At 39.2% G+C, this 21,904-nt stretch overlaps 2 protein-coding genes and 1 long non-coding RNA gene across 7 annotated transcripts; 1 reads left to right on the top strand and 2 right to left on the bottom strand.

The window, feature by feature from the left end:
• Positions 1 to 8,114: 8,114 nt before the first annotated feature.
• LOC125189207 lies at positions 8,115 to 12,264 on the top strand. Of its 5 annotated transcripts, none has more exons than XM_048086485.1 (8): positions 8,115 to 8,216; positions 8,946 to 9,283; positions 9,896 to 10,379; positions 10,485 to 10,490; positions 10,715 to 11,013; positions 11,251 to 11,458; positions 11,553 to 11,613; positions 11,917 to 12,264. In XM_048086485.1, the coding sequence occupies exons 2-8, from the start codon at positions 8,987 to 8,989 to the stop codon at positions 11,969 to 11,971; spliced, it is 1,410 nt and encodes a 469-aa protein (XP_047942442.1). In that variant the 5' UTR covers positions 8,115 to 8,216; positions 8,946 to 8,986; the 3' UTR covers positions 11,972 to 12,264. The 5 variants fall into 5 exon arrangements, with proteins under 5 accessions (XP_047942442.1, XP_047942443.1, XP_047942440.1 ...); XM_048086486.1 differs by having other exon boundaries at positions 11,251 to 11,480; XM_048086483.1 differs by having other exon boundaries at positions 11,251 to 11,613.
• A 657-nt stretch (positions 12,265 to 12,921) lies between these two features.
• LOC125191087 lies at positions 12,922 to 13,713 on the bottom strand. Its single transcript, XR_007171047.1, has 2 exons — positions 13,256 to 13,713; positions 12,922 to 13,169 (listed from the first exon to the last, which is right to left on the bottom strand). It is a non-coding gene; the product is annotated as an uncharacterized LOC125191087 (long non-coding RNA).
• A 7,333-nt stretch (positions 13,714 to 21,046) lies between these two features.
• On the bottom strand, positions 21,047 to 21,904 carry LOC125189929. Its single transcript, XM_048087146.1, has one exon. It carries the CDS (start codon positions 21,902 to 21,904, stop codon positions 21,047 to 21,049), a length of 858 nt encoding a protein of 285 aa, XP_047943103.1.

The following is a 21,904-nucleotide window of genomic DNA, read 5'->3' as shown; positions in this document are numbered from 1 at the left end:
ATTTCAAGTGCTAGAGCCGACTAAAGGGGCGATCAGAATGATGGAACAGGTCTTGGCTAGGTTTTTCTGGGGTTCATGTAACACAACATCGAAAACACACTGGATCAAATGGAAGGATGTCTGTAGGCCTACTTTGGAAGGCGGGCTGGGTCTAAGGAGTATGGCTGATACAGTAGAGGCCTACAGTTATAAGCTCTGGTGGAGATTTCGTGAGAGGAAGTCCTTATGGGCAGAATACATGTACAAGAAGTATTGGTCGATTTCATCATCTTTAAACATCTACCGCTCAATTAGGTTCAGCCCCACTTGGAGAAGAATGTTCAAGGCTGGGCTGAAGTGCCAAAGCTTGATCAGATGGATGCTGGGGGACGGCAAGGTTAGCTTCTGGGACGATTATTGGTTGAAGGACCAGCCGATCATTTCTCTGATTTCTACAGCTGGAGTTCCAGATTTTGTGAGGGTGGAGGAGTTCTGGGCAGAATCTGGATGGAGGGAGGAGGTCCTTGTTGAATTGCTGAATGATTGGGGGGTCCCGGGAGAGGTGAGGGAGGCAATACTGCGAGTCCCGATCAAATCTGCAGAAAAGGATATTGCTCGCTGGACTCTAACTCCTCAGGGTGAATTTTCTGTGGCTTCGGCTTGGGATCTGATTCGACACAGAGGGGATATTTTAGAAGTATATGATTTCATCTGGGGCAAAAATATCAGTCCTTCAGTCTCGATTTTCCTATGGAGGCTTTTGGCAAACCGAGTTCCTGTGGATGCAAAAATCCAGTGGAGAGGGGTATCCCTTGCATCTAAATGCCGCTGCTGTATCTCTCCAAAAGAAGAAACAAGACTGCACCTCTTTGTGAATGGTGAGGCAGCTATTGGGGTGTGGAGCTTCTTTTTAAAATGGTTCCCTAAGGTTCCAGATTTTGTGCGTGAGGGCCACAGCATAGAGGGCCGCTTGAAGTGGTGGCAGGTACACATGGCAAGTAAGCAGAAACATCATATTTGTATCTTAATCCCTTGTCTGATTTTCTGGTATATTTGGACTGAGAGGAACGGGTGCGTTCATCGGGAAAAGAAGTTCAAGGTGGAGAGGGTTTGCAAGAGAATTGAATGGCAACTGAGAAACTTGGTGCTAGCCGGGCAGATTGGTCCAGATCAGTGGGGAGGATGTGATCCAAGAGTGGACTTTATGGTGGACCAGCCAAGACAATGCTAGCCGAGAAGAGTAGAGAGAGTTCAGTGGCGACCTCCGGACTGGCCATGGTTGAAAATTAACTCGGATGGTGCGTTTGTGGAAGCAACAGGTAAGGCTTTAGGGAGAGGAATATTGAGGAACCATTTAAGGGAGTCCCTGGAGGCTTTTATTACCCCAGTAAATGTGTCATCGAGTTTAGAAGCAGAACTGGAAGCTGTGTTAGAATGAATTGTAATGGCAAAGAAGCACGGTAATTACCTGTGGATAGAATCTGATGCGGAGGTGCTGTGTTTGCTTCTGAGTAAAGATCAATTCGGTCCAGCAGGGGTAAGGCACACTATGGCTAGGATTCGGTTGGAGTTAAGGGAGATTCAGTGGAAAATTTCGCACATCCGTCGAGAAGGCAATAAAGTGGCGGATTTCTTGGCTTCGTTGGGAAAAATCAGTGAGTCGTTGGTGAGATTTGAGGAGAATGAGATCCTCCCCCGAGCAAAAGCGTTGGCCAGACTTGATCAGCTGGGCATGCCTAGCTTTAGATTTTGACTTTGGGTTTCTTTGTCCGGTTTTGGTAATTTGTAATGTTTGCATTTTGGGCCTCCTACTTTTGGGGATTGGTCTTTGTATATCCTTTTGTTTAATGATATATATGGGATGAGGGACCTGCTCAACCCTCCACCGTGAAGGTGTTAAAAAAAAAAAAAAAAAAAAAAAAAAAAAAAGACAAACTAAATGGTTTTATACATTGTAACCAAAGATTTACATCTAAAATTTGGTTGATTGGAAAGCAGAGTTTAAGAAGATCAGAGCAAGAAGAAATAGAAGTTTGGGTAGTCGAATGTGTTGGGCCACATGTGGGGAAAGAGAGTGATAATGGGTTCTCCCTCCAACCCAGATAATTTGGGTTAGTTTGACCTGGCACGGATTTTAAGAAATGTTTGTTTGACTTTGATTTAAATGAAGATAGGTAGTGAAAAGGGGTCTCACCTTGTTTTTTTTTCTTCTATTTTTATGGCAATCTTAAATTAGTGATGATTTGAGTATAATTAAAATTTTTGGTTCAATTTTTAAATTTTAGTTAGTGTTATTAACTGGGCAAAATAAAAACATGCTGCTTAAATTACCACACGAAATTCTGCAGCTCAAAAAAATTTCAAAATTTAAAACCTATACAGATTACTAACTAAACATGGTGCTCAAATAATTCTTTCATACAACTCCATAAAATACAAATTCTCAATGAGATTTAATCAAATTACACACAAAGGACTTTTGGGAGGGAAATGCCAACTACCACTTGCTATAAAAGGACTACCTACAAAACAAAAGGAGAGTTTTAGAAGTATTGCCCTCAGAAATTTTTTATCATAGAGCTATGGATTCTGCTGCTGGAGACATTGCCGGAGACAAAGACAAGCGAATCATAAGAGTGGACACCAAAAATCTGATAGCTCAAAGCATGCTACAAGCGAGCCATTTAGGTAAAATACCATATGGAGGTTTTGTCAAGGCAACAAAAGAATTTAGAGTGAGCAGGAATACAGTGCATAGAATCTGGGCAGAGGCTAGCAAGCAAATCCAGAGTGGAGTACCTGTGATCATAAAAGATCGTGTTAAAGGCTTCAAGCGCAATGATGAAATTCAGCTAGATCAAAACAGGGTAAGAGCTCTTTCAGTCCTTGGAAGATCTACCATCCGCAAGATGGCTGTCAAGCTTGATTTAAGTAAGAACACAATAGGCATTGTGGTAAAAGCAGGAGTTCTGAGGAAGAATGAAATGGGGTCTCACTCATGTTCAGCCTGTTGTTCACAATGGTATGCTCAAATACCACACAATGCATAATGTAGTGCATATTGATGAAAAATGATTTTTCATGACTAAAAGTACGGATAGATACTACCTGCTGCCAGATGAGGAAGAACCATAAGCTCATGCAAGTCAAAGAGGTTCATCACAAAGGTGATGTTTATGTGTGCAGTGTGTAGACCATACTTTGGAGAAAGTGGAGATGTCATATTTGGTGGAAAAATAGGCATATTTCCATTCACAACACAAGAGCCAGCAAAGAGAAAATCCAAGAACAGACTAAGAGGCACCTTAGAGACCAAGCCCATTCAATCAGTGAACAAAGAGTCATGAGAGAATGTCTTATTCAAAAGGTACACTGTTTTTGCATCCATTTTTTTATTTCCAACTGTATCAAATTATACTCCAGACCTCACACACTGAAATAAGGGTGCAGATCATACCACCAGCAATCAAGGCTAAATGGCCAGATAACATAAGCAAGGAGATATTCATTCAACAAGACAATGTCAGACCTTACATCATGCATAATGATGCAGAATTTCAGTCAGTTGCAAACACAAATGGGTTCAACTTCCATATCATTTGCCAATCAACTAATTCCCCTGATTGTAATGTGTTGGATTTAAGTTTTTTCAGAGCTATCTAGTCTATACAGGATGACAAATTGGCTAGGAGAGTGGATGACTTGTTGACTAATGTGCGTTTACTCTTTTGATGAACTTAGTGCACAAACACTCAACAATATTTTTCTGACTCTTCAAGGTTGTTTAATAGAGATTTTGAAGGTGGAAGTGGGAAATGGCTACAAAACTCCATACATAAACAAAGAAAGGTTGTCAAGGCTGGGGATACTGCCAAAAATATTGGAGGTTGAAGAACATATTGTGAAGGCTGCAGTGGCATACCTCCAACAACCAGAAAATGATAAGAGCACCTCATATGACAACTCAGGTATCAGTAGAGCTGTAATCTTCTAAGATCAGTAAGTTAGGAAGCATTTTTTGGCAGTTGGGTGTGGAAGCCTCAAGATTAAGTGTGGCTTATGCTATCAACTGTTTTTTGTCCTCTTTTATAAAGCCTTTAAACCTACATGTGTAGGGGTGGCTTCTAAAATCCTAATCCCTCAGAGAATTGTCATCACAGGGTAGCCTCCATACCATACATGTGTATGGGGTGGCTTCTAAGGCTACCTAACTAACTAAACAGCCTCCTAACCATGTAAAGGGGTGCCTTTTGTAATATCAGTGTATGGTTTTTATGATATATTTTCCCTCAGATATTGGTGTTTATATCAACTCATAAATAAGCCTACTAACCTAACAAGAGGGGTGGCTTAGTAATCAACACATATCAGTAATAGCAACACATGCAAATCATCATAGGGGTATGATTAACACAATTAACAGAAACACAATTAGCATCATCTCAATATCTGCATAGAACAGATCATAAGGAGCAACATTAAATCAACAATTACTAATGCACACAACCTCCAACCCACACAAACACACCAACAACCACAGACTCGCCCCCAAACAAACACCCACATACTCCAACCCATCATCAAACCATAGCCTCCGGCCTACACAATCAACCACAGCCTCAAACACAACATCAAACCACAACCTCCAACCCAAACCAACAACCACAACCTCAAACACATCATCAAACCACAACCTCCAGCATACACAAACAAACCACAGCCTCCAACCCAACTAAAACCAAACCAACAAACAACAGCCTCCAACCCAACTAAAACCACAGCCTCCAACCCAAACCAACAAACCACAGTCTCCTACCCAATCGAAAAAACAATAAAATTGAGGGAAAAAAAATACTTAGATTAAATCTAAAATCCTAGGCTGCAAAATAGCAAGAATCTACCTCTCAAATTCCAAATACACGATTGGGTGAGCTGGATCGGCGGAAAAGACTGGTGGACCGTGGGAGGGGGTGGCTAGTGGTGCAGGACCGTTGTAGGGGGTGGCTGGTGGTGGTGGCCGGTTGTAGAGGGGGGCTGTTGGTGGTGGCCCGTAGTAGGGGAAACCACAGTCCAAGTAATCGATGGTGGAGTGAGAAGGCCAAACATCTACGGGAATGAAGGAATCCAGTTGGGTTTCGGAGATAACGGTGTCAGTTAGGGTTCCGCGCGACGAAAGAGTCGTCGATGGCGGAGTCAGAACCCCACATATACTCCGGCGTGTCTGGGACGACGAGATCGTCCAGATTGACCGATAAAATACCAGGAGGAGAGTCGGGATAATCAGCCACCGCAGTGGGATCTCTCGGGGCGGTAGAAATAGTGGAAAGAGAGTCGATTTTTGTGGAGGCGGTGGGATTTGAGGAGAAATCGGTGTAGATCTAGGGTTTTCAGAGGGAGTAATTGCAGTATTTGGAGTGGATGAGGAGTCAATTTGTGTGGAGGCTGTGGAAATGGTGGAGGAATCGGTGTAGATCTAGGGTTTTCAGAGGGAGTTTAGGGAGGAAGAAGGCTAATCGATTTAGGGGGAGTATATTTGGAGTAAACCATTCAATTAACAAAGGTGGTTGAGTGGAGTAATGAAGAAGGGGATGAATTGAAGTGGAGTAAATGGTGGAAATGGGGTAGGCGAAATTGTAATTAAGAGGGGAGTAATTTGTTGCCATAAATGGAATAATTGAAGTGAGACAAATTATGTGGGACGGACCGACAAGGAATACTAGGACAAATTATCCGAGACGGAGGGAGTATTATTTAAAGAGTAAAGCCAAAATTAGTCCTAAATATATAGCCAGAATACGAATTTGGTCTAAAACATTCACTTTTTAAAAATCGGGTCCAAAATATTTGAAATTGTTATCGAAGTGGTCCTAAACATTTGAAATCGTTGTCGAAGTGGTCCTTTTCCGTGAAAAACTAACAGTCAACGCCTAATTAATGATTTTTAACTTAATTAATATACTAATGCATAATTAATTAAATAAAATTAAATATAAAATTAATAAAATGCTAAGAAATTTCAAAATCGACTATTTCTCCCTTTTTTTCCTTCTCTTTCACCTCTCATTCGTTCTTCCTAAATCGGAATCTCTCTCTTCTTCTCTCCGGCGCTCAACGTCGTCGCGTCTTTCTCTCTTAATTTTCTTTCTACGCGGTCCGGCGTTGTTATCTCCGCCGACGCGGTCGCTGTTGCTAGAAGATGGTTTCGCTTTCGTCGCCTCTGCCTGCTCGTTGTCAGTCGAGAGAAAGACGCGATGGCGTTGAGCGCCAAAGAGAAGAAGAGAGAGATTCCGATTTAGGAAGAACGAAGGAAAAAGAGAGAGAAATAGTCGATTTTAAAATTTCTTTGCATTTCATTAATTTTATTTAATTAATTATGCATTAGTATATTAATTAAGTTAAAAAAATCATTAATTAGCCGTTGACCGTTAGTTTTTGACGGAAAAGGACCACTTCGACAACGATTTCAAATGTTTAGGACCACTTCGATATTGATTTCAAATGTTTTGGACGCGATTTTCAAAAAGTGAATGTTTTTTTACCAAATTCGTATTCTGGCTATAGTTTATGACCAATTTTGACCTTTACTCTTATTTAAATAATAGAGTGAACTGTATATATGGTACTTGGTCTTAACTTTCGCACATAAATGGTACATGATCATTATTTTATATCGTTTTTGGTACCTATAAATCACATTTTTGGTACCTGATGCAATTTTCACCGCAAAATACCCTTTAAACAAATTTATTTTTCTATTTGTGTCATAAAGGATATTTTAGGCATTGACAATATCTTCTCTCATTCTCCTCACTCTTTATACTATTATTATTAATCAATATTAATATTGTTATTTTGATTCTATAAATTAATAATTAATTTATTTTTTAATATCATTTAAATATACTTAATCATAATTATACTTAATTATTATAATAATATTATTATTATAATAGTAAAAATTAGTAGTAATGAATAAATAATAATAATTATTTTATATTAAATTAAAAATTAATCAATATAGTCTTAATTAAAATTTAAAATTGTGAATTGTATTTGATAAAGAGTTGAATATTTTTAGTTAGGTGTTTCAACCCTAAAACGTGTATAAATAATTTAATTAAAAATATTTAATTGATTTAATTACTTTAAATAATAATTTAATTAGGTGTTTGGTTATTTATTTATATTATGAATGCAATAATTAGATGTATGTATAAAACACTAAAAAGAAAGAAGAAAAAGAAGAGAAAAAGAAAAAAAGAGGAAACATAAACTAAGGAGGATAAAAAAAGAAGGAAGGAAGATAAAATACTAAAAGAAAGAAAATTAAGAAAAAAGAAAGAAGAATAAACTAAAGGAGAAAAAAAGAAATAAGAAAGGAAGAAAAAAATCACATATTTGGTTCTATTTAATTGAAATTTTCAAAAATATCCTCCATAACAAAAAAATCACATGTTTGGTGTCTAGGGTTATTTTTGTCATATGATACCAAAAATAATATAAAATAAAGATCAGATACTATTTATGTGCGAAAGTGAAAAATCAGGTATTAGTTCACTCTAAATAATAAAACCCCGTAAATAATGAGTAGAGTTTAATAGGTGATGAATAATTGGACTAGTAAATAAACTATCACTTCATTGTTATTCTCTCAATTCCATTGAAGTAGAGTTATTTTTTTCCTATTTTAATATAGTAGTAATATAGTCATTTTTCTTTTTAATAAAAGTCAATATATTATTTCTCACTTACTTTATTCTTTCTTACGAATATTTTATTCTCTTTTCATTAATTTTTTATTTTACTATACTTCATTTACTTAACTCACTTAAATAAATTATTTTTATATGAAAATTCAAACATAAATAATTACTATAAAGAATTATTCAACTTGGTAGCATATGCATCCCTACCAAGGACTTATCCATATATTTTAAGACATACTAATACTAATTGTAGTACGAAATAATAATTTTTAAAAATAAGTTAATAATACTATTTAAACATTATCTAATTTGCCTAGTAAACAAGTCATAAATAAAGACAAAATATATTACTAGCACAAATTGGTTAGTTTATAAAAAAAATAATTATTATTATTGAATAAAATGGGAGTGATGCCAAGTAGAAATAGGAAAGCTGCAAGGTGCAAAGTAGAAAGAACTATCGAGCCCTAGCGGTTTTGCCATCTTCTCTCACTCACTCTACTGCTCGCCGCCCTCTCTCTTTCTCTCGAGGTAACAATCCCAGTTTCTTCTATCTGTTGTTTCATGTAAATTTGCCTTCCTATTCATGGTTTTGAGTGAACTGTCAGGCCTGAATTCGAGGTGTTCTCAAGTTTTGAAATGGCGGAGAGCTTTTGCTTTAATGTTTTTCAATTTTCACGTAATCAAACATGATGTATCCTAAATTTGCTTGCAAGTTAAAAGTCTGTGCGATTTTGTTGATTATCTCACCTGCATAAACCCTACTTTCGTCCATTTTATCTCCACATTTAGAAAATGTTTTTCAATCCGCAATATTTTTATTGGAAATGAGCCACGATCCAAATTTGATTGGTCAATGGATTGATTTTGAGGTTAACTCTGTGTTACAACTCCAATTGTCCACATTGCTGCCATTTAGATGCATTTATGGTTCCATTGTCACAATGCCGGAATGGCTGTGTGGTCTTGCAACGAGTTCTGTCAATTAGAAGTTTAACTGCTTCTTGTATTTTAGCCTCTATTATTTTGACTGGAATACAATATGATTAAGTGAGATATACATCGATGATTAGGTATGAGTGCATATCCAATTCTAATCACGTATAAGGATATCTGTAATTTCTTGTATATATGTTTTAATTGGGGGCAGTTAGTACTCTAACTAAAAAACACATTTAAACTTGAAAACTAAACTTCTGTAGATTGTGATTATTTGCCTTTGGTTACTTGTCAATTTTTGTTTTTATTTTGTCCCATCAGTCAATCAAAGCAGATCCAACCAGTTGGTCCAGTTTTCTGGCATGGGAAGCAGAGAAGAGTCGGATGTTGATGACGACTTTAATGAAATTTACAAGGCATACACTGGCCCCGTGGTTTCTAATTTACCAAATGAACCAGAAAAAACAAGCAAAAGGTCACATGCAGGTTCTGACGAAGAGGAGCAAACTCGTGATCCTAATGCTGTCCCAACAGATTTTACTAGCCGCGAAGCAAAAGTTTGGGAAGCCAAATCTAAGGCTACAGAGAGGAATTGGAAGAAGAGGAAAGAAGAAGAAATGATTTGCAAACTATGTGGTGAATCTGGTCACTTTACTCAGGTGCTTTTCGTGTACTAGTATTAATTGATTGCAGCTTTGTCCATGTGTATGTATGAGAGTAAGAGAGAGAGAAGTTATTCTTTTGGCCCCTTCAGTACCTGTGCACATTTTGACATCTTGATTCATTGATATTATATATTGTTCTATATGAAACTCTTTGAGTTTACTACCTATGAAAGAACTTCTTCCATGCACTAATATCGATTAATGTAAATGCTGCTTAAGTTTTCTGATTTTTTTAGCTTTCTCAAATTCTATTGTCTTGCTCTGAGTTGTTCCCGTAGTCTTGGATTTGTGAAAGAAGATAATTGAGTGTCTAGGTGTTGGGTTATCTATTACTTAACCTTTTTCAAATTACAAATGCAGGGATTTCAACTTTTCATCTTACTTCAACACATTCTACCGATTTTTCTCCAATTTATATAATCTAAAAATGGACTTCCTTAATCTTTCAAATCCTAACTGAATCTTTTTCAGGATTCAACCAGTTGGACTTGATGATACCAAAAATAGCTCTTACATGATCCTTCACATGAATTCTTGTTCTACTTTGCTTATGTATTGAAACCATTCTCATTTCATTATTATAGTTTCTAATAAATAGTGTTTTAGGGTTGCCCGTCTACTCTTGGAGCTAATCGCAAGTCGCAAGACTTCTTTGAAAGGGTACCTGCAAGAGATCCTCACGTGAAGGCTTTGTTCTCAGAAGATGTAGTAAACAAGATTGAGAAAGATATTGGATGTACTATAAAAATCAACGAGAAATTCATAATTGTCAGTGGCAAGGACAGGTTGATCTTGAAGAAAGGTGTCGATGCTGTTCATAAGATTAGAGAAGAGGGTGATAATAAGGGTGTTCATAAATATGTTGAGGAGGGTGAGCGCAAAGGTTCGTCAAGCTCCCCAATTTCACAGTCCAGATCATTTGAACGTAGAAGTCCTGTTATCTCTCGACTAGGACGATCTGGATCCCAAAAGTCCAATTCCAGCCCCCACCGTGCTGCACATATATATCATAGATATGGCAGACAAGAGAAAAGTGTGGAAAATCGTGTGCGAGAAGATCTTCAAAAACTCTCAAGTGTCTCTCCCCGTGGTAGGTGGAATTTGGATATATTAGTGCCTTACATCATATAAGCTTCATATTTGTCTGGTCCATCGTTTTCAGTAATATTGCTTGTTTTTATAATCTTTTTTGCAGCAAAAGGTAAGTTCTTAGGCCCAAGCATTATGTTCGATTCTGATATTACTTACATGGTGGTTCTGAATTGAAAAAGGATGGTCTCCCAAATGACTTTTTTCAAAGACTCCCAAGTCTTGCTTGCCCCAGATGGATACAATAAGAGGATTTAAGATAGTGTCATGATAAAGCTGCAAGAATTGTTAAACATCTTGAAAGGAAGTGCTAAACAATACTTTCCTTTGGTGAAGCTTATGGTATTGATGGAGGTAGAGGTCGGTCAAGCCATTCCAAGTCTCCAGTCCGTCCTTCTTACGCAGCAAACTCCTTTAACTCATATGAAGGCCATTCTCAGAATAGAAGCAGCTTCAGGGCAGATGGATGGAGTGCTGACAGAGGTAGATCTGCTATGCAGCCGGAAAGTAAGTTTGAATGCCCTTCCTTTCTCCAGACACTGGAGGATTTGGAGTTGCAGTATAAAAGGGAGGCTATGGAACTTGCTAAACTTCGGGACAAAGAAGAAGATGATGAAAATTTCAAGCATCGTGAGGTTTGTTATGCTTCTAGATTTGTAAATGGAGTCATTTCGAGCTTAATTTTGTGCATATTGCATAGCCTGAGTGCACTTAAGCTAGAATATTAGTTAAATATTATATTTTCCCAAACACATGAAGTATGATATGTAATGGTGTTGCTATATTCATTTTGGGCCAGTCCATTTTTATGTTTTAGGCTATTAGCAAAGTAGTTATTAATCTCTGTCATTTTTCCCCATCTCCAATTTTAGGCTGTTACAGAGATGAGGGAGAATTTCATGAGAAAAGTAGCTACACTAAAGAATGAACATGCGAATATGTGGGAAGAGTTTCTTCAGTTACATGAACAGAGGAGGCAACAAGCATGTCAACACATTCCTGAATCTGGTTTTGCTGGTTATAAGCAACCGAGTTACCCAGACTTTGACGGTTCCGAAAATCTTTATCACTCTGGACCTGGTAGTATGCACTCAAGGGGCAGGTTTCCAAATGCTATGGAGTGTTATCCCTCTAATAGGTCTCATGACAATTATGACGATTTCCAGCATCGCAGGCGTGGTGACTTTGGGAAAGCTTATAATCGATACTGAATTTTCTTGGAAAAATGGAAATCGGTGAGTCGACAACCTTTAAATCCCCTTGTGTCATTTGTGACAGTTTAGGTGAGGTTCACAACAGAGTGAATTTCTTGCAACCAAATTACCTTGTTATGAATCAGAGAACAGCACTCCAAAGCAAATATAATAATTCTTCGGCATAGAACTATAGGTATTTAGGGTATGGATAGGAAGAATCTTGTGAATATAGTATAGTTACAGGTTGCTGTCACAGTGCCAGATGAAGATTTTGTAAATTGGTGTCTTTATTTTTGCTTAAAATGCAATCATAAGCTGAATTACCGCTTCCATAATTTTCAGGCTATTATTGTTGGTTGGCTGCACATGTTGCACTCGGAGCACTCTGTCTAGGTAAGTATGCATATTTGTCATGCATTCATGTCAGCCCTAGAATGCAGCATTTTTTCTCCCTCGTGGGTAGCATCTCTGTTGCTTCCAGTCTTCGTAGGAATGCCTCTGTAATCCAAAAATCCACTGTTTACAATGCAACTATGTAATTTTGGGTTTTAGGTAAGAGATTGGTAAAGAGAGGTTTATTGATCCTATTGATGTTAGGGGCTTTTCGAATCAATTTTTTTTTTGTTTTGTCAGCAAATCAGATGATCTGTTGTTACATGGCCTCGTTAATGAGCCAGCTGTGTTTCTATACATTCTTTATGAGGATGATTTTGTTTTATCCTAACAATGTGGAGTAGTAGAACGAGTCCAACCTTCATTTATGCCCCAAGCTATATATGGATGAGTTCAAGGGTGGGGTTTTTTGTAACATCCCGACTTTTCTAATCTTTTTAATTGACCTTGAAACGACGTCGAATGGATAGCCCATTTTTTTTACAAATTTTTATTTCTTTTGACAATTTAAAAGAGTTGATTTAATGAGCCTTTGGTACGAAGCATCTTCGAGCAAAAACATAATACTCTTTTCGTTTGCTACACGTACACAATGAAATAAAATATAGATTACTAAAATATACTAGGAGTAGTATATACTGACGCACGAAAAAAAAAATTGGAGAGAGATTCATTCTCTACTTAATTTCCATTCTTTATCAGGAAAGAGAAAATATGTAATCTTTCCACTAATCCTCCTCAAAATCATGCAACGTGTAAGCTATAGAAACAATGAGCTGTACCCATGAGACTTACTAAGGAAGATTGCATGTCATATGCAGTTTTATTTTCTTTTCTTCTTCCTCCACCATATGACCAAAACGTTCACTCCCAACTGTTTTGGAAACTAAGGAATCAAGACTTTCATTCCCAAGTAAATAGAGAAATCAATTCTCACTATCATGTGCATCATAGTAGGTATATAGGAATATAGAAGTTTCCTCAATTAAGAGCAGAAATTAAGAACAAATCTTCCATCAAACAATTAGCTCTCAAAATAATCAACATAAGTTATCTCAGAATCATGAAACAAGACCTACGACTATAACAATTAGATAGTTGGAAAGCTAAGATTCTACTCCAGCTGTGGTGCTCCTGCAGTACGGTAGGAATGGCGGCCTAGCACCTCTCATGAGGAAGGTAGTCGCATAATCGATACGAGTCTACAGAAGAATAAGGAAAAATATCTAAAAATATACATAAAGCAATATGAAGATACAAAAGAAAGGATGGAGAGAAGGATCTAAACTCGCCGGAGACATCCCTGGAGGCGGCACAAGGCTGGGCCGAGAGAGGAGGAGACGATGGTCAACTGCTGTCACACATCCGCAGCAACCACCACACGCACCGTGTGACGGCGTCAGGAAGGGAGATAAATCAGACAGCAGCAGCGGCTGGCGCCATGTGCCATAAAAACGGTGAGAGAGCACTGAGGGGGAGAGAGCGATGGCGGGCTCAACTGCCGCATGCAAGCGGCGGTGCAAGCGAGAGGCGTCGTGGTGGCGGTAGTAGTCGCAAAAGAGAGAGAGAGGTAGGGAAAGAGAAGAGGAAAGAGGTTGATAGAAAGACGTGATCAAACATGAATGGTCGCCGGAGGAAGAGGCGTCGCCGGCGGCTGACGGCGAGAGGTTTAGAGAGAGGGAAGACCATCTCTCCAGAACGAGGGTTCGGATAGAGAAAAGCGAGGAGGAAAAAGAAGGGTGTATATTATTTCCTTAAACTGAGATTAAAGCAAGAGTCTAAATTATTCGGACTGGGAATGAAAGGAAATTATTGGAGCGTAATTACCAAATTAATTAAGTACTGATTCTTTTAAATTTTTAATGTCAGGTGACACAAAATAATCCCTTGGTCTAGTTCCGAATTAAATTTTTGAGTTCGAATAATTTATTTCCTTTGTAATTAAATGTTCTGACTTAATTAAATACTAAAATCTAGATTGATAAGTTGTCTGTGGGATTTAATTCCTTCGAATTAAATTTTTGAGTTCGAATAATTTATTTCCTTTTGTAATTAAATGTTCTGACTTAATTAAATACTAAAATCTAGATTGATAAGTTGTCTGTGGGATTTAATTCCTTGATGACTGTAATGGGGACGGGGTGTAGGATTTTTGGGACATGCGACGTCGGGCGGCGCATAAATTGGAAGAGAAAGTAATTTAACGTAACTCTGATCTAATTACCATACAAGAATTTTAGAACGTCGCTAAAAAAGAACAAAGCATAAAATGAAAACACGTGCACGATGCATGCATTCTAAGTATATATTTTCCTTGAGTCTGATTAAGTATATGCTATTACTTTCAAAGGGCTATCTCTACGAGAGAAATTCAAGCTAAGGAATTTAAACACACGAGGTGAACTTTTCTATCCTACATACTAATGTGGATAAAATTTCAAATATTTTGAGATGATATTTAGTTATGCAAATGATGTTGTCTTTGTCACACCTCAACCCTCCTTTATGACGTATGCACTTACTATAAATAAATTCAAAATTTAAAATAAGCAATCCACACTTCAAGTAAATGAGACACACATATTATATAATATCAAAATAAACGTTTATCAAGTACATATTTCCAAAACATTCTAAACCATAGTGGGACCCTCTCACCACTCTATATAATACACATTTATCTACATGTAAAAATGATGAGGAGGAGAAGGTTGCCAAAATGTGTCAGCTACCGACCTCGATAACATGTGCAATTCCTACGACCCATGTCAATGAAAAACTTCACTGATATCATATTCCTGAAAAATGTTAGTGGTTTATATGAGCCACAACTCAGTGTATATAAACCTTACCTTTAATTCCACATGCCAGATATCAAACATAATCATTCACCAACATATATCACCGGAAGTAATAAATATCGTAAACAATTTAATATTTATATGCATATGCCTCTCTGTTCTTTTTATTATTCTGTGACATATGAAGCTTAGTATCTGTCCGGGATTTCCATTGTATATGACCCGAAGATCCTTTTTATTTATTTGACCTTTCCACGAAGGCCCCTCTTTGCATTTTGACCTTTCCACGAAGGCCCCTCTTTGCATATTTTCTTTGACCCGTAGGTCCATTATCCTTGAATATGACCTGTAGAACCCAGGGCAAGACTGTAACATATCGTCTTTAATCCAATGATTCAAGTACTTCTAATGCCATATAAATATATCAATTGCACCACTGACATATCCATTGCACCAATCACATACCCACATCATATTACTCCATCAATATCAAATAACATATAACCATTTCAGGCTCATATCATATAGTTCAAATATTCACTCCAATTTAACACATAACAATTAGTCATATAAAATATGTAAAATTAAATGTGTGATTTATACATACCTGATTACGACAGAGAACCCACATTCTGAATCTGTCTCCTAGTCAGTTTCTCGATCCTGAATCCGAGAGCAGCAATTCTATTTCATTTTAGTGCAACTATATAAAATTTTACTTTTTAACCTACGTCTCCAACTCTACTTTCCTTATTTTTTATTTTTCTTTTTCCTTCCGCAAACTGACTTTCATCTCTTATTTATATATAATGTCGGCTTAAGCATGGTTACTCACCTTACTCATTTTTAAAGAAAGACACGTAAATATGTAAAACTAGAAACGTGTTATTCCATAGAACTTGGTACCGCAAAAATATTATATATATATATATATAGGGGTGCGTTAAAATGAAAATACTCTTAAAATGACACTGTGATACCACGCTAGACTGCTATTGTAACAGTCCGCCCTCCTAGGATACAATAAATGCGGCGGCTGCTATCCAAACGGACTCCCAAGAAGTAAACATAGGCTAGGGTTTCATTTAAAGAGCGTTGGCCAAATTAATAAAGGAAACATCAGAGCATTTAAAACAACTACTAAACCTAGAAGTTTAAAAGAAGAAGGAAGGTATCATAAATGGTGATCAAAATATCTGAAGAGTACGACAAAATATCCAAGATATAAATCAAAAGCCAAGAGTAAGGTGCAATTATCCCAAAAGAAATTCTAAGAGTATCATGGTTCAGCGGAAAACGACCAAGAGAAAGAATAGCTATGTATGAAGACACAACTACGCTTGAAGTTCAACATGTCCATATTAATTAATTAATCTGCTCAACACCCGCCACCGCTCGTCATCATTCAACCTGCACATAGGAAAACACATGCGGGCTGAGTATTTTGAAATACTCAGTGAGTTCATTGCCAAAACATTTTATAAGTTATGCCACCCTTACCAAATGAACTCGAGTTTTAAGCAGTTATAAGAGAAATATCACGAGTATCACAAAATATATTTTCCATAGACTGGCCAGTCAAAATAACTCCCCATTTTCCTCAACAAAATCCATTATCACAATCATTCCAATGTGCGACGAAAGTGTGGCCACACTTTTCGCCCACGAGACCGGCCGACTAGCAAGGACGGCTCCCGATCCCCTCGTGTACACAGCCTGGTAGGGCTTGCGGCCCATGCTCAGACCCGAATTCGTATAAACATATCCATAGCCATATAGCCCAATGGAGCGAACTCACAAACTAGGCATCAGACACACAATATCACAATAAAACAGACATAGGCATGGCATAACAGTTAAACCACCCTTATAACACCAAACAACGTTTTGATAAAATAAAAGAGAGTTTTTAGAGTAAAGCCCACCTCGATTGCTTAGTTTTCAAGTAGTTTCGCTTTTCCGTTATCCGGCTTCGCAACCAAAGTTTCACCTTTTAATCACATAGGCACATATCACAAATTAGGTTCAATACTAGTCTTACTCATGCATGTCTTATTACTTTTCCCTCTTCCCAACGATTAATCTTATCATTACTAATAAATCAAGATCATGTTTATCACACAAGATTATTTAACCATCAAACACACACTACACAACACAACAACACACACACACACACGGCACACACACACACACACACACACACACACACACGACACACACACATACACATGTTCCCACATCCCTTTTTATCCCTCTTTCACTCAACCAAGATGCATGAGGGTTCAAGAAGACCGATTAATCGGTTAGAAGAAGAAAAAGAAGAAGTAGAAGAAGATCAAGCATAACTCTTAAACAAAAATATCTTTTTGAGAAAAACGATCGGTATAAAACAAGTATTAGCCTTGATTCTTCAAAGTTCTTGGATTAAACTTCAATTCTTCTCCAAAAGATAGCAAAATATTGGAGAGTAGAAGAAGAAAATTTGAGAGAGTGTATGGGAGGGTGGGGGCCGAAAATATGGGGCTAGGGTTAGGGGTTTTGGTTCTTATTTATAGAGTCCAAATAAAATCTTTGTTAAATAAATAGAATATTTGGTAAGATCTCATTCTCCATAATTAAATAAATAAATATTGTGAAGTAGGGAAGAAGAATTAACAAAAATAGATCCTAGGGCAAATCCCATAGGTTTCGAAAATTATGGCTTCTATATAGCCAAGATTTTATTTTTTTTTGGTATATTTTACGGAGTAGAATAAAATATCACGGAGCAAAATAAAATAAGAATTCTCCCATTCTTGGAGTCAAAAGTGGCGCCTCCTAGGCCTAATTAAATAAGGCATGGATTTTCAAATATTGCCTAGAATAAGGTAAGACAAGATCTCTTGAGGTATGGAAAGATTTGGTAGAATAATTAAATTCTAGGTATGGAAGGAAATCAAGTAAGGAACCAAATAAAATAAAATAATTCATTCCTTCCCAAATATGGTGATTTTCGAAAATCACTAGTAAAATAAGGGGGCTCGATTTTTCCATCTTTAAACAAGGAAATAATTGGCTCTTGGAATTTAATTTGGATAAATATCCCAAGGATTAAATAAATTCCGGAAGAAATAGAATTTCCCTTCAAAGGGGGTCTAGGGTTCGAAAATTACAAGAATTAGGGTGACAAGTATTTATGGAAATTTTCTCTAATATTCTCACTCACCCTTAAACAAATAATTGCCACATAATCTCACCAATAAATAAATCACATGCCACATCATTAAATCAATAAGTTTGACTTTTCAAACATTCAACACAAACTCATCTCATTAAATAAATGCATTCTCGATTCCACGTCATCAACAATTAATTCTAGGGCTCAAAATTTGGGTTCTAAATTCCGGGATGTTACTGCAATATTATATATGCTAGACTGCAATAGTATAAACGCTAGACTGCAATCTATAGATTGCAGTCTAGCGTATTGGATATTGCAGTCGGGAAAAATTGCAGTCTAATGTATTGGATATTGCAGTCCGCGAAAATTTACCCTTGAGCAATTTTTATGATTGCCACATGGCAGCTTATTATTCGTCCACATGTACAAATGATTGGCTAGGAATGATGGTATGGTGTTATTTAAGAGGTGTTGTCATTTTAACACAATCCTATATATATATATATATATATATATTCATTTGATTAGTAACATATACTCTCACACATACATTCACGTGTAATACTATGTATCCATACACGTATTCCCATTATTACACATACCCACACTTATACACGACCATTTCTTCGACTGCATCGAGTCCAAGCGCTCTTCGTTCGCCAACTTCATCCCAGTAGAGCGGAGATCTACACTTTCACTCATAAAGTGCTTCGTATGGCGCCATGCCGATCGTTGCTTGAAAGCTGTTGTTGTAGGCGAACTCGATCAAAGGGAGTGCGGTCTCCCAACTTCCGCCTCGGTCGAGCACCACGGCTCTTAACATATCCTCGAGAGTTAGTATCGTCCTCTCGGATTGTCCATCGGATTGTGGGTGAAAAGCGGTGCTAAAGTTTAAGTGTGTTCCAAGCTCGCGTTGTAAACTAACCCAAAATTTCGAGGTAAACTTCGGGTCACGATCAGACGTAATTGTCACTGGGACTCCATGTAGTTGCTAGATCTCTTGGATGTAGATCCGAGCTAACCTGTCCGATCCATGGGTTACGGGGATTGGTATGAAATGCGCACTCTTGGTAAGTCGATCGATGATCACCCAGATCGCGGTGTTCCCTTTAAGGGTCTTTGGCAACGCAGTCACGAAATCCATAGCGATGTGCTCCCACTTCCACTCGGGTATCTCAAGCGGTTGTAGCTTCCCGTACGGTCGTTGGTGTAAGGCTTTCACCTGTTGGCAGGCTAAGCAACGCTCCACGAAAGCTGCGACGTCTCTCTTCATGTCGTTCCACCAAAAGGACTTCTTCAGATCCTGGTACATCTTCGTACTCCCGGGGTGAGCAGTGTATGGGGTTTCGTGCGCTTCGCTCATGATCTCGTTCCTAAGTCCCTCGTCGTTCGGCACGCACAGTCTCCCTCCAAAGGTGAGAGCGTTATCCGAAGCCTCACTAAAATTTTCGGATTCACCGGTTCTCACTTCGACTCGAATCTCTTCTAATTTCTCATCTAGCCGTTATGCTGCAACGATCCTCGTCCTTAGATCAGGTTCTACTATTAACGCGGCGATTCGACCCTTCACGGTATCGGGTGTTCTAACTACTTCTATCCGCAACTTACTCAACTCTCGCACCAAACTTTCCTCTCCTGTTAGAAAAACAGCGAGTTGCGAATGGTCTCTACGGCTTAAAGCGTCTGCTACTACGTTTGCCTTGCCGGGGTGGTAGTTGATACCACAATCGTAGTCCTTCACTAGCTCGAGCCATCTCCGTTGTCGCATGTTCAGGTCTTTCTGCTCGAAAAAGTACTTCAAACTCTTATGGTCCGTAAAGATTTCACACCTAACTCCGTAGAGATGGTGTCTCCAAATCTTTAGGGCATGCACTACAGCGGCTAACTCTAAATCGTGGGTAGGGTAGTTCAACTCGTGCGGTTTCAACTGTCGCGACGCGTAAGCGATCACCTTGTTGTTCTGCATCAACACGCATCCTAATCCGACTTTCGAAGCGTCGGTGTAAACTACGTAATTCGCTCCAAGCTCTGGCACAGCTAGCACTGGTGCGGTGGTCAATTTCTCCTTCAAGAGTTGGAAACTCGCTTCACACTCCGGCGTCCAATTCACCTTGATTCCTTTCTTGAGCTGCTGGGTCATTGGTCTCGCTATCTTAGAGAATCCTTCTATGAACCTTCGGTAGTATCCTGCCAAACCTAGGAAACTCCGAATCTCGTTCGGCGTCGATGGCGACTTCCATTGTTGTACCGCCTCAACCTTGGCGGGGTCCACTCGGATTCCTTCTGCCGACACGATGTGCCCTAAAAAGTTGACTTCCTTCAGCCAGAATTCACACTTGCTGAATTTGGCGTACAACTTCTCCTTCCTCAACGTCTCCAGCGCGATCCGTAGGTGCTCCGCGTGCTCCTCCTCGTCCTTCGAGTAGACTAAGATATCATCTATGAATACTAAGACGAACGTATCTAGGTACGGGTGGAAAACGCGGTTCATCAAATCCATAAACACGGCTGGGGCGTTTGTCAGACCGAACGGCATCACGACGAACTCATAGTGACCATATCTGGTACGGAATGCGGTTTTAGGGATATCCTCCTTTCGCACTTTCAGCTGGTGGTATCCGGACTTCAAATCCATCTTAGAGAACACTCCGGCTCCTCGGAGTTGGTCGAACATGTCATCTATCCTCGGCAAAGGGTACTTGTTCTTGAGGGTCAATTTGTTCAACTCTCTATAGTCGATACACATTCTCATTGACCCGTCTTTCTTCTTAACGAAGAGCACCGGTGCGCCCCATGGCGAAACACTGGGCCTAACGAATCCTAAGTCCATGAGCTCTTGCAGCTGAATCTTTAACTCCTCTAACTCCTTAGGTGCCATGCGGTACGGCGCCTATGATATGGGTGCGGCTCCAGGTTCAAGATCGATCGTGAACTCCAACTGCCTATCTGGCGGCGGTCCAGGTAACTCCTCGGGAAAAACGTCGGGAAAATCTCGTACGACAGCAACGTCTTCAAGCCTCGCTTCCTCCTTCTCTTCTCCGTGGAGATAGACAAGGTAGGCCGGGCGTCCTTTCTTCAGCATGGCAGTGGCTTGTAACGCGGAGACTATAGCGATTCATCGGTTCATCGAGATTCCGTGGTACACGGCGGGTTCCACACCTGGGGTTTGTAGGGTTATCTGTCGCTTCTTACAACTAATCGTCGCAAAGTTCTCAGTTAACCAATCCATTCCTAAGATTACGTCAACGTCTCTCATCGCCATAACTCGCAGGTCGTGAGCAACTAACTTAAGTTCTCCTAGTACGATTTCTACGTTCAAGCAAAAACGAGAGATCTCAACCAATCCTCCTACTGGTGAGGACACCATCATTCTATGTTCAGACTTCCTAGTAGGCAAGCTCAAGGTATGCACACATAACTCAGAGATGAACGAATGAGATGCGCCTGTGTCGAACAAAACAACAATAGGGGTATCAAGGATTTCGCCTATACCTGCTAGATTTCCACTCTCGGGCTTTCCTTGCTCGACCTTGGGCTGCTTCTGCTCTATAGCGTACGCTCTAGCCGGGGCGGGAAGTCTTGGGCGGACAGGCTGCTGCAGCCGTAGTGGTTGATCTCGGTTTGTTCCCGAGCCCGTAGGTGGCGCCCTCGGCTGCTGACGGATGCCTTGTTGGTTCTGCCTCAACCCGATTCCTACGTTCCTACTCGGACACTCCCTAGAGAAGTGACCATTCCCTCTGCAGTCGAAGCACCTGGTCGGGTTCGGTCCTCTACACTCCCCGAAATGGTACCTGGCGCAAACGTTACACTGAGGCGGTCTGGCACGGGGGTCGTTCCTTGGATTGAACGAAGTCTGTCCTCCTCCGTACGGCGGCCTGTTCTGAGTGGGGCGGTATCGCTTGTTGTCATAGGGAATCCTACTTTCCTCCCATCTCCTCTTGTCATGGTTAGGACATGGCGGGGGTAATGTCAT

The sequence above is a fragment of the Salvia hispanica genome, chromosome 5 (assembly GCF_023119035.1).
Source record: "Salvia hispanica cultivar TCC Black 2014 chromosome 5, UniMelb_Shisp_WGS_1.0, whole genome shotgun sequence".
Classification (NCBI taxonomy): Eukaryota; Viridiplantae; Streptophyta; class Magnoliopsida; order Lamiales; family Lamiaceae; genus Salvia; species Salvia hispanica.
Note: the sequence above shows the minus strand (reverse complement) of the source record. Positions and strands in the feature narration are given on the sequence as shown.

What these genes read in the sequence shown, in the direction of transcription:
- LOC125189929 (XM_048087146.1), bottom strand. Translation starts at nt 21,904, where the DNA reads ATGACATTACCCCCGCCATGTCCTAACCATGACAAGAGGAGATGGGAG.
- LOC125189207 (XM_048086483.1), top strand. Translation starts at nt 8,987, where the DNA reads ATGGGAAGCAGAGAAGAGTCGGATGTTGATGACGACTTTAATGAAATT. An exon ending in AATCTGGTCACTTTACTCAG is followed by an intron (nt 9,284 to 9,895) that starts GTGCTTTTCGTG and finishes ATAGTGTTTTAG; the next exon opens with GGTTGCCCGTCTACTCTTGG. An exon ending in AAAATTTCAAGCATCGTGAG is followed by an intron (nt 11,014 to 11,250) that starts GTTTGTTATGCT and finishes CTCCAATTTTAG; the next exon opens with GCTGTTACAGAGATGAGGGA.